At 45.2% G+C, this 12,528-nt stretch overlaps 2 protein-coding genes across 12 annotated transcripts in view; one reads left to right on the top strand and one right to left on the bottom strand.

The window, feature by feature from the left end:
• The window catches only part of LOC120958624 (neuroglian), a 46,483-nt gene extending 44,522 nt beyond the window's left edge, over positions 1-1,961 (bottom strand). For 6 of the 11 annotated variants that reach the window (XM_040381553.2, XM_040381586.2, XM_040381594.2 and 3 more), the window contains exon 1: positions 1,675-1,960. The gene's annotated coding sequence lies outside the window, so the exon portion shown is untranslated. Of the gene's footprint in view, positions 1-1,674 lie in introns of all 11 variants that reach the window. The other 5 variants (XM_040381603.2, XM_040381620.2, XM_040381570.2 and 2 more) reach the window with 4 other exon arrangements.
• A 4,745-nt stretch (positions 1,962-6,706) lies between these two features.
• Positions 6,707-12,071, top strand: LOC120960948 (adenosylhomocysteinase). Its single transcript, XM_040384446.2, has 3 exons — positions 6,707-6,986; positions 7,411-7,601; positions 10,866-12,071. Exons 1-3 carry the CDS (start codon positions 6,962-6,964, stop codon positions 11,946-11,948), a joined length of 1,299 nt encoding a protein of 432 aa, XP_040240380.1. The 5' UTR covers positions 6,707-6,961; the 3' UTR covers positions 11,949-12,071.
• The last annotated feature ends 457 nt before the right edge of the window (positions 12,072-12,528 follow it).

Here is a 12,528-nt window from a genome sequence, read left to right as displayed (position 1 = left end):
ACAACAAAAAACCACAATTTGAAATCCAAAATGAAAAAAAACAACAATAAGGAAGTAAAGCTAGAACGCACTCACACTCACTCTGGAAATGGTGCAAGAAAAACGTGTCCCTTTTCCTTCTCGCAGCACACACACACACACACACCACGGTGCGAGGGAGATGCGTGTTTAACGCGCGCGCACGCACTATTGTGTTGAGTTTTCATTTTTCTTTTTTTTTATGATGTTGGAAGACACACGACGCACCAGAATTAGGTCGTTTTTCCGCGGATTGGCTTTTCCCTGCTAGCCTGCCCAATTTCATTTCGGGAGAAGGATGAAGAGAAATGTAATTTATTGTGGCAGAAAAACACCATTTCCTACCAGTTCGTGAGCAGGGCAGCCTCTTACGGGCAAGAATTTCTTTCTCACCACCACCACCCCGACGAGGGGAAGGAGGGAATTAAATGAGAAGTGCAACCGAACCGAAAAAGGTACCGTTAAATCTTATAACTGAACGCGGGGAGTTCAACCCCCCCCAACTACAAAGGGTGCTAACACACACACACACACACATACAAGAGCCACAGCACACCGAGACAGCTCCCCAGAACGAACAGAAAGCGGTTAAAAAAAGAGTTCAAACTCTCTTTCGCTTCGCGGCGAACGGAACCACCTCGCTGCCCATGCTTCCCCATGGACGGGTGGGTTCCCAACTCCAACAGCCCGGCCCTATTTTTCCTGATCATTTTTATAAAAGCTCTGACCCCCCCCCCCCCTCTTCATCCCCCACCCAATTCGGCTACTCTTCAGCAACTCTTTGTGTGGTGGGGTAAAGTTAGTAGCCTCCGCCCCCTCACAGGATGTGGATGCAACAGAGCAGGCAAGGTACAACACCTCGTGTTTAGTTGGAAAATTTACGACAAAAAATGGCTTTGTTTTTCATTGGAAGCGATATATTTCCAGCAAAAACACATTGCCAAGAGCCCAAAACAAGAGGCAAGAGAATAGTTTTGGTAGCGAGAGCATTGGTGGAGTGTAAGAAATGTCGGTTGATGACGGTTTGAAAACTAACTTTCATCGATCACATTTCGTAGCCGCCCACCACAACACACCGGTATTTTCACCTTTCGCTGACCCTCTAAGGAGAAAATTATGTTCTCGTTCGTTTACAAATTATAGTACTGTACGAAGGTTTTTCTTTCTAGTTTGGGCCGCTGCAAATTGGAAAGAGAACCCCCCCCCCCCCCCCCCCCCCCTTTGCTACACCACCATCCAGCCAGGGGAACACCGAGCGCTCCGTTTAACGACTGTCTGTGCGGGTTCGTGGTTGCTTGATGATCTTCTTCGTTGCTGCAGCTTGCTGCTGGTGGAAAACAGGCGACTTTTGTTTGCCGGACTTTTCTCGGACTCGGCTGTGGCCGCCGTTCAGTGTTCAGTGAAAAGCGTCCTCTCCTTCTCTCTCTCTCTCTCTCTTTCGGAGTCCCAATCGGTCTCATCAAGTAGACGCCACCGGTCTGCCACAATCAGCCATGGGCACACGTACACACACTGCACATTCGGTGAGACAAGAACACACACACGGAACGGACGGAACACGCCGTGAAACCCCCCTTTTGTTTTTTTTTTGTTTGCAAACCATACACAGAGTGTCGCGGATAATCTACTCGGCGCTTCTCACGTTAGCATACGTACCACACCAAGCCACACACACACACACACAGCTAGCGCAGGGCCAAGGGAACGGCGGTCCGCTTCACCGTGGTCCCGCTTTTTGCCAACCACACACACGCACACACACACTCACACTGTGCTTTCTCCCTCTCTCTACCTGCCTACTGTTTCACCACTCACTGAGCCGCGAGCATGCGGGGAAACCGGGCGTACGCACACGTCCGTTCGCCACGAGAGGTTAGAGTCGAATGTATGGTGCCCGTTGCGTTGCGAACGGCCGAGCACACCACCAGCACAGCACTCTGCGCAGCGTATCGATTGACGCGGTCGGTGGTGCGAATGCGGGATGAGAGAAGTGGACGGGTGGTCTGAGAAACTGTCAGCACGCGGCTACACCTCGGCAGAATGGCTTGTGGTTGGTGAGGCTGGTGTCAACGCTTTTTCGTATGCGATTTTATATCGCAAGGCCTGTTCAAATTTTATATGGGATTTGACAGATAAAGTCGGACGACGGTATCGTTGCGATTTGTCGTGCGACGTGATATCTCTTCTTCTTCTTGTTATATTACACTGCTTCTAGACGACCCAACAAATCTTCCGTGACAAATGTTTGCAACACTTTCCGTCTGTCAAACCGTTTGTCAAACTGTTAGTGTTTGTCAAACTATATTTTAGGGCGGTGGCAACGCTTTTTCGCAAGCGATTTTATCGGACGGCCTGTCAAATTTTTGTATGGGATTTGACAGATAACGTCGGACGACGAAATCGCACGTCCGACGTTATCTGTCAAATCCCATATAAATCGCGTCCGATAAAATCGCATCCGATGAGCGTTGCCACCGCCCTTACCACGAAAGTTTGGCTAACTTCGATCGTTTTATCGTGAAACAAACAGTTCGCAGAAATTTTGTCGCGATACAAAAGTTGGTCATCTAGCAGCAGTGTTAGAGCCGTGTCTGTGCTTCGTCGCATGCCATTTTATCGCACGTGCTGTCAAACGCTTTTTCGATTCATATTGCGATTATTTGGATGATTTTAATAGTGTAACGATTAAGAAAAATTAAGTTGAGGTTGTTCTTACAAAGCACCACACAATTAGTTTGACAGATAAAATCGGACACGGTGTCTCAAAAAGTTTGCGCTTGATTTGTATGGGAAAGCGTTAACTTCCTGTCAAAAGTTTATAGGGTTATATGGCTGAAATCCAGTTTACGCCAAAGTTTACGCATCGTGTGCCGTTCGTATTAGGCCAAAAATACACGGACCGGAGTTTGGCGGCCGCGGAATTCCACCTGCGGTCACACCCATGTACAAAGTGTCAACGGCGACTTTTCCGAACTGTCATATCCATACATTTTTCAGCAAGCGGAATTTCGCGCTAGGTTTACCTAGTGGCGGCTTTGAGTATCGGTGACCCTAAGCGTGAAAAAGAGTCGTGGCCCCCTGTTCGTGATGAGCAAGGGGAGGGAGAGGGAGGGGGGGGAGGGGGTTTGTCAGAGTTCCTCGATTTTGGGGCCACGATTTGCCCCCGGGGCTAATGTTCACCACTTTAAAAAAAATGTCAGGATAGAAATAGACGAACCGAGATCGTCGCGGTACCGTGAAATTTGCGCCTTGTTTATAACAGTAGTAGAACAGTTCAGCTGTCAAATATTTCGCGCTTCCAATCGCGCCTGCTGTTTCGCAGAGATACCCAACTTCGGTATTGCTGAGATTTTCGCGGTAGCGCAAACCGATTATTTTTACTTTTTCTGGTAGATTTGTGTGAATACTCGTTTCGAGTAACGAGTTTTGAATTTTATTTTGCATAAACTATGTGAAATAAATAATTTGATTCGCAAACTGATAAAAAATATTTCTTCTTGGCTCATTCAATCGTCACCAGACTTCGGATGGTTCCATACACGAACCGCGATTATCTCGCCTATCTGTCAGATTTTATAACAGAATTGACAGCTCAAGTCATACGCGTGTTTCGCGGTACCGCGATGATCTCGGTTCGTCTATTTCCAGCCTCAAATTTATGTGCACGGTTAAGGCGGCGTTCTGGTAGCTATCGAACCAGACATCAGACTTCAGTAAGGGCGGTTTATCGGACGGCCTGTCAAATTATTATATGGGATTTGACAGATAACGTCGGACGACGAAATCGCACATCGATAACGTCGGACGACGAAATCGCACGTCCGACGTTATCTGTCAAATTCCATATAAATCGCGTCCGATAAAATCGCATCCGATGAGCGTTGCCACCGCCCTAAACGTATAGAACTATATGGAGGTGCGCCGTCAGACACCATCGAACAAATAAGACAAACATCGTCTCGAACCTTCTTCTTCTTCTATTTTGAGAGATAGGGTGTATCCTTTTGCATTAATACTCACACGCAAAGGCCAGCCATCTATTAATTTACCCATTCGAGTAGCTTTCACTGTTTTGTCAAAACAATCTTTTAAGAACAATTTAGCGGTACGGAGTTGTTTTTGTTTGTTTTTCTTCAAAAGTTGAAATACAACGATTTAATTAAATCTTAAGGCCCGTGTCTGTGCTCCATCGGATGGGATTTTATCGGAAGGCCTGTCAAAATTTTATATGGGATTTGACAGACAACGTCGGACGTGCGATTTCGTCGTACGACGGAATCAAAAATTTTTGATTTCGTCGGACGCCGCATCCGATTTTATCTGTCAAACTAAATGTGTTGTGTTTTGTAGGAACAATCTCAAATTAATTTTTCATAATCGTTATATTATTCAAATCATCCAATTAATCGCAATATTATACGAAAAAGCGTTTGACAGCACGTGCGATAAAATCGCATGCGATGGAGCACAGACACGGGCCTAACTGAATGCATGAACGCCGTTGGCGGTTTGTTGAATAATCTTGTAAAGTGAAATTTAGCCGGGAAATAACGTTTATATGCGCTGAATATGAAACATCTTCTCCGGATAATGGCGTTTATATGCGCCAGGATGAAGTAAATGTTCCAGTCGAGTTTGCTGAAAAAAATTGGTATCGTGTGTATAAAATTTCAATTCTTCAACATCAACTATCATCAACATTTCAATAACTTCAACATCAAGAACTATCAAAATCAGACTAGCCTGCGATGTGTTAATAATCACGTGAAAGAACTTGTTTGTGATGAAACATTTAACATCTGTTGAAAAACATCTCGCAAGCAAAGCAAAATGTTACAGGCAGTCCCCAACAAACGCGTCCTCTGATAAGTAGGGTAACTGTACCAGTTTTCGGCAGGCTAGTGCAGCAGTTTCACAAAAATTGCTCACACATCAATATTTTTCATTATTTTTCTTGAAAGTGTTGTTATTCTGGTTGATAAACTATCATAGTATGTTACAATATTTTTTATTTGCCGGTTCAAAGCCCTTTTTCATAAATATTCGTGAAAATGCAAACATTGATTTTGCTCCTATTTTCGGCAGTTTGTTCCTATTTTCGGCAGTGCGAATACGGGTCAGAAAATGTTTGTATCAATGTGAATATGTACAAAAAAATGTTTAAAGCAATTTAACACTCTTTCTTTCCTAAGATTGGTGTTAAAAAGCACTTTAATTATTAATTTTATGTGGCTTATTATGGCTCGTTTTGACAGCCATTTTGATGCGACGTTTAAACGTCTTACAAATACGACGGCTTACAAATTTTTTTTTCTCTTAAGTTAGAGCATTGTTTGTCGTAAAATTGGTGATATTTGGTACAAGAAAGGTCATATTATGTGTCGAAATACGCATTGTAGTGTTCTTATCAATTTTAAAAGGAATGTTCAGCCAAATTCAAAGTGTGTTATTGTTACGAGTTTCGGCAGGAGCCCACAACATTGAGCTGTCAAAAATGAACATTTACTGTGTACCTATTTTCGGCAGCATTTAAAGTGAAAAATAACCTGTTATTGTGATTTTAAAATTCCGAACAAGTTAGAATAAATTAAATAAGCATAAAATCTTTAATATACACCACTTTTTCATTGTTTTACTGTTCTGATTCTCTTAATCACAAAACCTGCCGAACGATTGGCTGACAGCAAAGCTGCCGAAAAAAAGCACAATTTATTTGATATTTTGGAAAATACGTAATGAAATGGTGTGAAACTTCGTATGTGAATATCAAATAAGTACACTTTCACTGCAAAATTGTATTTTGTGAAATTTTTTACTGCATTTGTGCAGAATTTCACGTTTTTAGCTACCCTGCCGAAAATAGGTACACTGCCGAATACTGGTACAGTTACCCTAGGTTTTTTTTTTTAATTTGACAGTTCCTTAAGCAAATTGAAAAATAATATCCCTTTGGACGAATCTGAAAAATCATTCAAAAAGGTGCAACAATGTAGTCATCAGCTAGAATCATTTTAAATAATAAAGTAAGTGGTTTAAGCCATGCATTATCTGACAAATTACAAGAAAAATAGCTCTATCTTGGCTGAAAATTGCCTGATTCAACTTACGCAGAAATTTAAGATACGCGGTTTCTTCTCGGTCCTTATTAATAGCGTATCTAGGGGACATCCTGTATTGAATATGGAAATTCACTCGGAAAACCCAGTAAGACATACAACATATGAAAGAGCACCTATTGAACAGAGTCGGGTTTGTTTCTCTGGTGCGATGGCAGCCAGAGCGTCGCCTAAGCAAAACAGCTCTAGAGCAGTCTGACCCCTCAACATCCGGCTGTAAATCGCCCCAAGAACACGTTACAGTGACAGCCGACAACTGACAGCTGTCAGTGTCGAAAATCGGAAATGTGAAGGAAAGGTATCAAGAGTGATGGGTAAACTAAACAAAAATCCGGAATCGCTTCCGAATGACTCCGCCAAAAATCGGAGGCTGCTGGAAGCCGTCCGCGGCTGTCTGGAGCCATTAGTTCGCAGCCGGAGCCTTTGGAGTCGTTCAGAGTTGCCCGGAGCCGTCGGTTTGATGTAGCCGTAATCGGCGCCAGAGTAGCAATGTTTGGAAGCGGTTCGGAGCCATGGGTGCGATTCCGAAAACCCATCACTACACACGAACTGCCGGCGGTCGTAGAAGGGAACGGCAGAACCGGAGGGAACCCCATGCGGCGTTAATTTTATCGCTGGCACGTGAAGGAAGGTTCTTACTCGCTCGGTTGATTTCGAACGGCCAACACCGCGACGCAGCTGCCAGCAGTCTTAGCGCTCCTCGTGCCACAGTGAAAGCAGTTCAGTCCGACGGGCAGCAACGGAACGGAAGGCGCAGGCCAAACGACCAATCTACAATCAAACGCGTGTCCGATCAATCCAGCACCAAACACAAACGATTGGAGAAGATGGCCAAACCTGCGTACAAAGTTGGTAAGTGTTGGTTGCGAACCCACGTGCTCGGAGTGTTGCCGTCTGGTGGGGGCGGTGTCGGGGAACAGCACGGTTTGATTGGGGGGCTAACAAAAGGTTCTTATCGTATGCCGCCTGGGTTTATCCACCGTGCTCACGCTGTTGTACAAGCAATCGATATCTCTGTCTACATGTGCTGTATAAAGCCGGTATGGTTGTTGAAGCCTAGAGCGAAGAGAATCGTACCGCCTAACAACTAAGGCAGTGCTAAGGATGGTATAAATCAAAGCTAAAGCCTTTTTTAGGATTTAATTTAATTTGTTTTGCTTTTCTATTAAACAAATGCATGTATTTCAGTTGAAATAGATTAATTGTCAAACTACAATTAATAACTAATTATTTTTTTCATTTTTATTTCCCCCCCAAAAAAATACAACTACAACAGCCGACATTTCACTGGCCGAGTTCGGGCGGAAGGAGATCGTGCTGGCGGAGAATGAGATGCCGGGCCTGATGGCGTGCCGCCAAAAGTACGGCCCGCTCAAGATCCTGAAGGGTGCCCGGATAGCGGGCTGCCTGCACATGACCATCCAGACGGCCGTCCTCATCGAAACGCTGATCGAGCTGGGCGCTGAGGTAAGTTCGAGCGGCCTCAACTCCCCCCCATCCCCCTGTTGGTTGGCCGGCTAGGCATATGACGTCTCTTGTGTTTGGGCCCCGATGATGCGGAAGTCACTGATAACCCCGCTGAACCTGCCCCATCATGCGGTTGCGCCTCAAATCGTGAGACAAACAAGTGATACCGGTGGCTGATTCTTTGGTTTGGTCAAAAATTGCCTTTAAAAAAAAACACAATTTCTGCTCGCGATCGGACTCGCTTGCCGGCGCACTGTTGCCTGGCGGTGACGTTCGGCCGCAAGAAGCGATAATGCCGCGTGCGCGCTGGCTAGTAGCGATTAGATGCTTTTGCTTCTTCTCCTTCTTCTTCTTCTGCATCTGCGGGAAGTTTTTGTATTCTAAATTTAGTCACCCCATGGTGATTTGTTTTGTTTTGTAGCGTTGCCGGAGGGAGGTTGCCGGGCGGCACTGTATTAAAGTGCGTTCTCGTTCGCGCACGCGCTCTCGGTTGCGCAACGTGTCGGTGGTCCAGAGGCTCATGGGGTTGCCAGTTATTTGGATTTTGGATTAAAACTCTCCTGCTGGAATGGGTTGATCAACGGAAACACCTTGTTGCTCATATTTAGAGTTATTTTATGAATATTACTTTTTGCAAAACATTCACACATAATTGATTCATTTTGAATTTAAGCAATCGAATCGTTATTGTGTTAGTACAACATTTAAAAAAATCCATTACAGACCTTGTGAAATAGCCACGGACAAATGGTAAATCCTGTTCTTTTGATCAGCCTGTTGGTTCTGCGAATCGTTTACAGGTTCTTAGAAGACTCTTCCTTTAAAGAGAAAACAATTGTTCATATATCACGTTCGTTTTCTCCTTCACTGTCCTGAGATGCACATATTTTGAAGAAAAAAACCGAATGCAATATCTAATGCTCAAAGGCTTGTGAAACTAAAATCTAGGGGCGTAACCTTATCTAGCCTCTAGCGCTCTTGCTAACATTTTCTTTCCAGTTATGATTGATCCTAAATGGTTTACATTGAAAAAAGTTTTATTATTATATTTCAGTCTGAGATATCTCCCTCCCCTTTTAATATCTGAGGTAAAGCATATTATGATCAAGTTGAGGCATCATGATTAAAAAAAGCTAAATTACATTTTGAAGTTGTTTTTTTTTACTAATAATCATTTTATCCCTTTTTATTGAATAATTTATTCGTGCATATTAAAAAATATCAAAAATCGAGAATGTAAAACAAGAAATCACAATTCCTTTGGTGAATATATTGTAGCATACATTCTGAATATTGTGCAAACATATATTCTAACGGTTGCATTAAACAAAAATGGACAAAAGTTGTCGATTTTTCATTGATTTATCTTCACCCAAACAAACGAAATAACAATTTCGCTTTCAACAATAGTATCCAGTGCTGCAAACTGTCATGAGTATCTTGGTCTTTCTCTTGGTCATGACATTTTTGTCCGCGATAATCACGACATTTTTTGGAGGAGCCGATATAATGACGAGCTATACGAGATGTACGGCGACCTCACTGTCGTACAGCGTATTAAGCTCGCCAGGCTCCGGTGGGCTGGACATGTTGTACGCATGGAAACGGACGACCCAGCCCGTAAAGTCTTTTTAGGCCGTCCACAAGGACAGAGGAGGCGTGGTAGGCCCAAATTGAGGTGGGAAGATGGCGTGGAGGCGTCCGCCATTAAGGCCGGGATAACGGACTGGCAGACGAAGGCGCGAGACCGTGAGCGGTTTCGGACACTCCTGAGGCAGGCTAAGACCACAAAGCGCCGGATAAGTAAGTAAGTAAGTAATCACGACATTGTTGGAATATACTTGGCGTGTGAGCTCAAGCAACAAAATGAGCATGCTTTCTCCTTCTGTCTGTTTTGATTATCTGTCGGGTCAAACCGAGCGATAAAACATGCTCACTATGTTTCTTGAAACCACTCGCAAGCACCGTATATCTTTTTGGCGCGATGATCACCGACAGAAAATGTCACAACTAAGTTACTGACAAGTAACTAAGTCAAGAGTTGGTTGCCCGAAATGTCACCAAGTATGTGATGGTCGCATCAATCGACATTTTGCAGCACTGATAGTATCGCATGAGTCAGGAGACAATGCGCTGTCAAAGAACGGCACCCCGTAGCGTCTAAAACGGACTCCGTGCGGCAGTTTGTGGATGTCGTATAAGCCTCTTACGGCATCTACAACATCTTGGCACTACTAGACAACAAGCAGAGCATCGAAAGAAAGCCCAGTTCCGAATGGCCAACGTCCCTGAGCTGCAAGCAGCTCCAAAGGATGCTGAAAATGAAGACCTAGGGACAAGTGGCTACTTTGCTGTGTTCGCTTGGTCGGTAGATCGATTCAACCGGTCAAAGAGTGAAATAGTTCCTGGGAAACATGTAAACAAATATATTAGGAAGCAGAAAACGCGTCCACTGGCTTCGCAGCGACAAGCAATAACGCCAAAACTCAATGCGATCATTTCACCGGTAAACTTCGGAGGATTTTCGATGTGACACCTTAGTCCGCGAACTAGTCCAACATCCCCTGGCTGTGTCCTAATGAAATTTTCTGGACCAACATGCTGCAAAAACTCCTCTACTCCTACATTGTTGTTGCGAAAATTGAGGAGGAATTGATAAAAATCTAAGGAAGATCTTAAAACGTGCCTACACGCATGTCTTTGTCCGACATGGTGAAAATTCCGGATAACGGGAGATAGACAAATCGCAAGGTCGTAGATTGATTTTTTTGCAAATAAGCTTGTACACCTTTCAAAGGATGTTCATGGAAATAAATGATCTTGTTTAATTATTTTTTGTACAGCCAGCAGAAAAAAGAACCATTTTTTAAATGCAAATGTTAGTAATATTGTGTATTTGCAAACCATCCAATAGATGGTAAATTAAACAAAAAAAACTAAATGTACAACCTAGGATGTTTGAACGGTATTGTTATATTCCCGCTTTGATGATTGAAATCGAAACATTAAACGAGGATACTACAAGAAAGCAAACAAAAATCTATTAAAATTCATTATTTTCATTTTTTTTATTTTGTTTATATTCAATTACACTTCTCCGGGGACATAGCTGTTATATTTGATAGGCATAAAAAATTTTAACTAAAAATGCTTGGCACCCAGGTCTGGGTATGAAATAGAACGAATCCATCTCCGAGTAATTGTTAATCATTTCAGTCCAAATCGATTACAATTCCTGATAAACTACTTCACTTCCATTCCCAGGTCCAATGGAGCAGCTGTAACATCTTCAGCACGCAGGACCATGCGGCCGCCGCGATGGCCAAGGCGGGCGTGCCGGTGTACGCGTGGAAGGGCGAAACGGACGAGGAGTACATGTGGTGCATCCGGCAGACGCTCATCTTCCCGGACGGCAAGCCGCTGAACATGATCCTGGACGATGGCGGCGACCTGACCAACCTGGTGCACGCCGAGCACCCGGAGCTGCTGAAGGAGATCCGCGGGCTGAGCGAGGAAACGACGACCGGCGTCCACAACCTGTACAAGATGTTCCGCGAGGGCCGCCTCGGCATGCCGGCGATCAACGTGAACGATTCGGTCACGAAGAGCAAGTTCGACAACCTGTACGGCTGCCGGGAGTCGCTGCTGGACGGCATCAAGCGGGCGACGGACGTGATGATCGCGGGCAAGGTGTGCGTGGTCGCCGGGTACGGCGATGTGGGCAAGGGTTGCGCCCAGGCACTGCGCGGTTCCGGCGGGCGCGTGCTAATCACCGAAATCGATCCCATCAACGCGCTGCAGGCGGCGATGGAAGGCTACGAGGTGACGACGATGGAGGAGGCAAGCAAGGAGGCGCAAATCTTCGTCACGACGACCGGCTGCACCGACATCATCATGGGCGAGCACTTCCTCAACATGAAGGACGACTCGATCGTGTGCAATATCGGGCACTTTGACTGCGAGATCAACGTGACCTGGCTGCAGGAGAATGCGGTCGAGAAGGTGAACATCAAGCCGCAGGTCGACCGGTACCGGCTGGCGAACGGCAACCACATCATCCTGCTGGCGGAGGGCCGGCTGGTGAATCTGGGCTGCGCGATGGGCCACTCCAGCTTCGTCATGTCGAACTCGTTCACCAACCAGGTGCTGGCACAGATCGAGCTGTGGACGAACCGGGAGCAGTACGCGATCGGCGTGCACGTGCTGCCGAAGAAGCTGGACGAGGAGGTGGCCGCTCTGCACCTGGACAAGCTGGGCGTGAAGCTGACGAAGCTGAGCGCGCGGCAGGCCGAGTACCTGAACCTGCCGGCCGAGGGCCCATACAAACCGGAACACTACCGCTACTAAGCGCGTCGGACCGTGCCCGGCCCGGGTTTGGCAAAAGAGGGGAAAAGTGCGAGGGAAGGGGAGAGGGAAAAATTATGGTGTGAAGCACATCACGTTTTAATAAAAACAAACATGTAAAGCGTATCAGATTGAGAGAGCAAGCGCCGCCGGTTTGAGAAACGGTTGAAGCTAGTGGTCCCCAATATCTAGGAACTGGAGTTCGCGGTGACAGTGCTAAAGTTTCTTCCCCGTGAACTTCGATGGCATACCTTAAAATAGCAGAATACGTTTAAGATATATTGCCTGTAGCTGTGTTTAAATCGTTAACTCGTTTGTAAATTCTATGGAGAATCAGAATTTCAACAACTCATCTGTCCGCAGTTGTGACGCGATTCTTCAATGTTCTATTGTACTCCTGCATTTGCTTTACAAAAGAACAAGGTAAAAGATAACATTGGAGCCATTGGCTAAGAAAAAGATCCTCTAGAGGAATCTAGTCAAAGCATAAGACCAAGAAGACTACCAAGTTATCAAGGGTCAACGCAAATACTTCTCTTCGTAATGTGATATCTTGCGCTACGCTTTCTTTCACGGCGATATT

This window comes from Anopheles coluzzii, chromosome X (genome assembly GCF_943734685.1).
Source record: "Anopheles coluzzii chromosome X, AcolN3, whole genome shotgun sequence".
Classification (NCBI taxonomy): Eukaryota; Metazoa; Arthropoda; class Insecta; order Diptera; family Culicidae; genus Anopheles; species Anopheles coluzzii.
The sequence above is the reverse complement of the archived record's forward strand: the minus strand, read 5'-3'. Positions and strand labels throughout refer to the sequence as shown.

Excerpts from the sequence above, each read along its gene's own strand:
- LOC120960948 (XM_040384446.2), top strand. The coding sequence starts at position 6,962 with ATGGCCAAACCTGCGTACAAAGTTG. Across the intron at positions 6,987-7,410 it reads CAAACCTGCGTACAAAGTTG|CCGACATTTCACTGGCCGAG; the intron begins GTAAGTGTTGGT and ends CAACTACAACAG. Across the intron at positions 7,602-10,865 it reads TGATCGAGCTGGGCGCTGAG|GTCCAATGGAGCAGCTGTAA; the intron begins GTAAGTTCGAGC and ends TTCCATTCCCAG.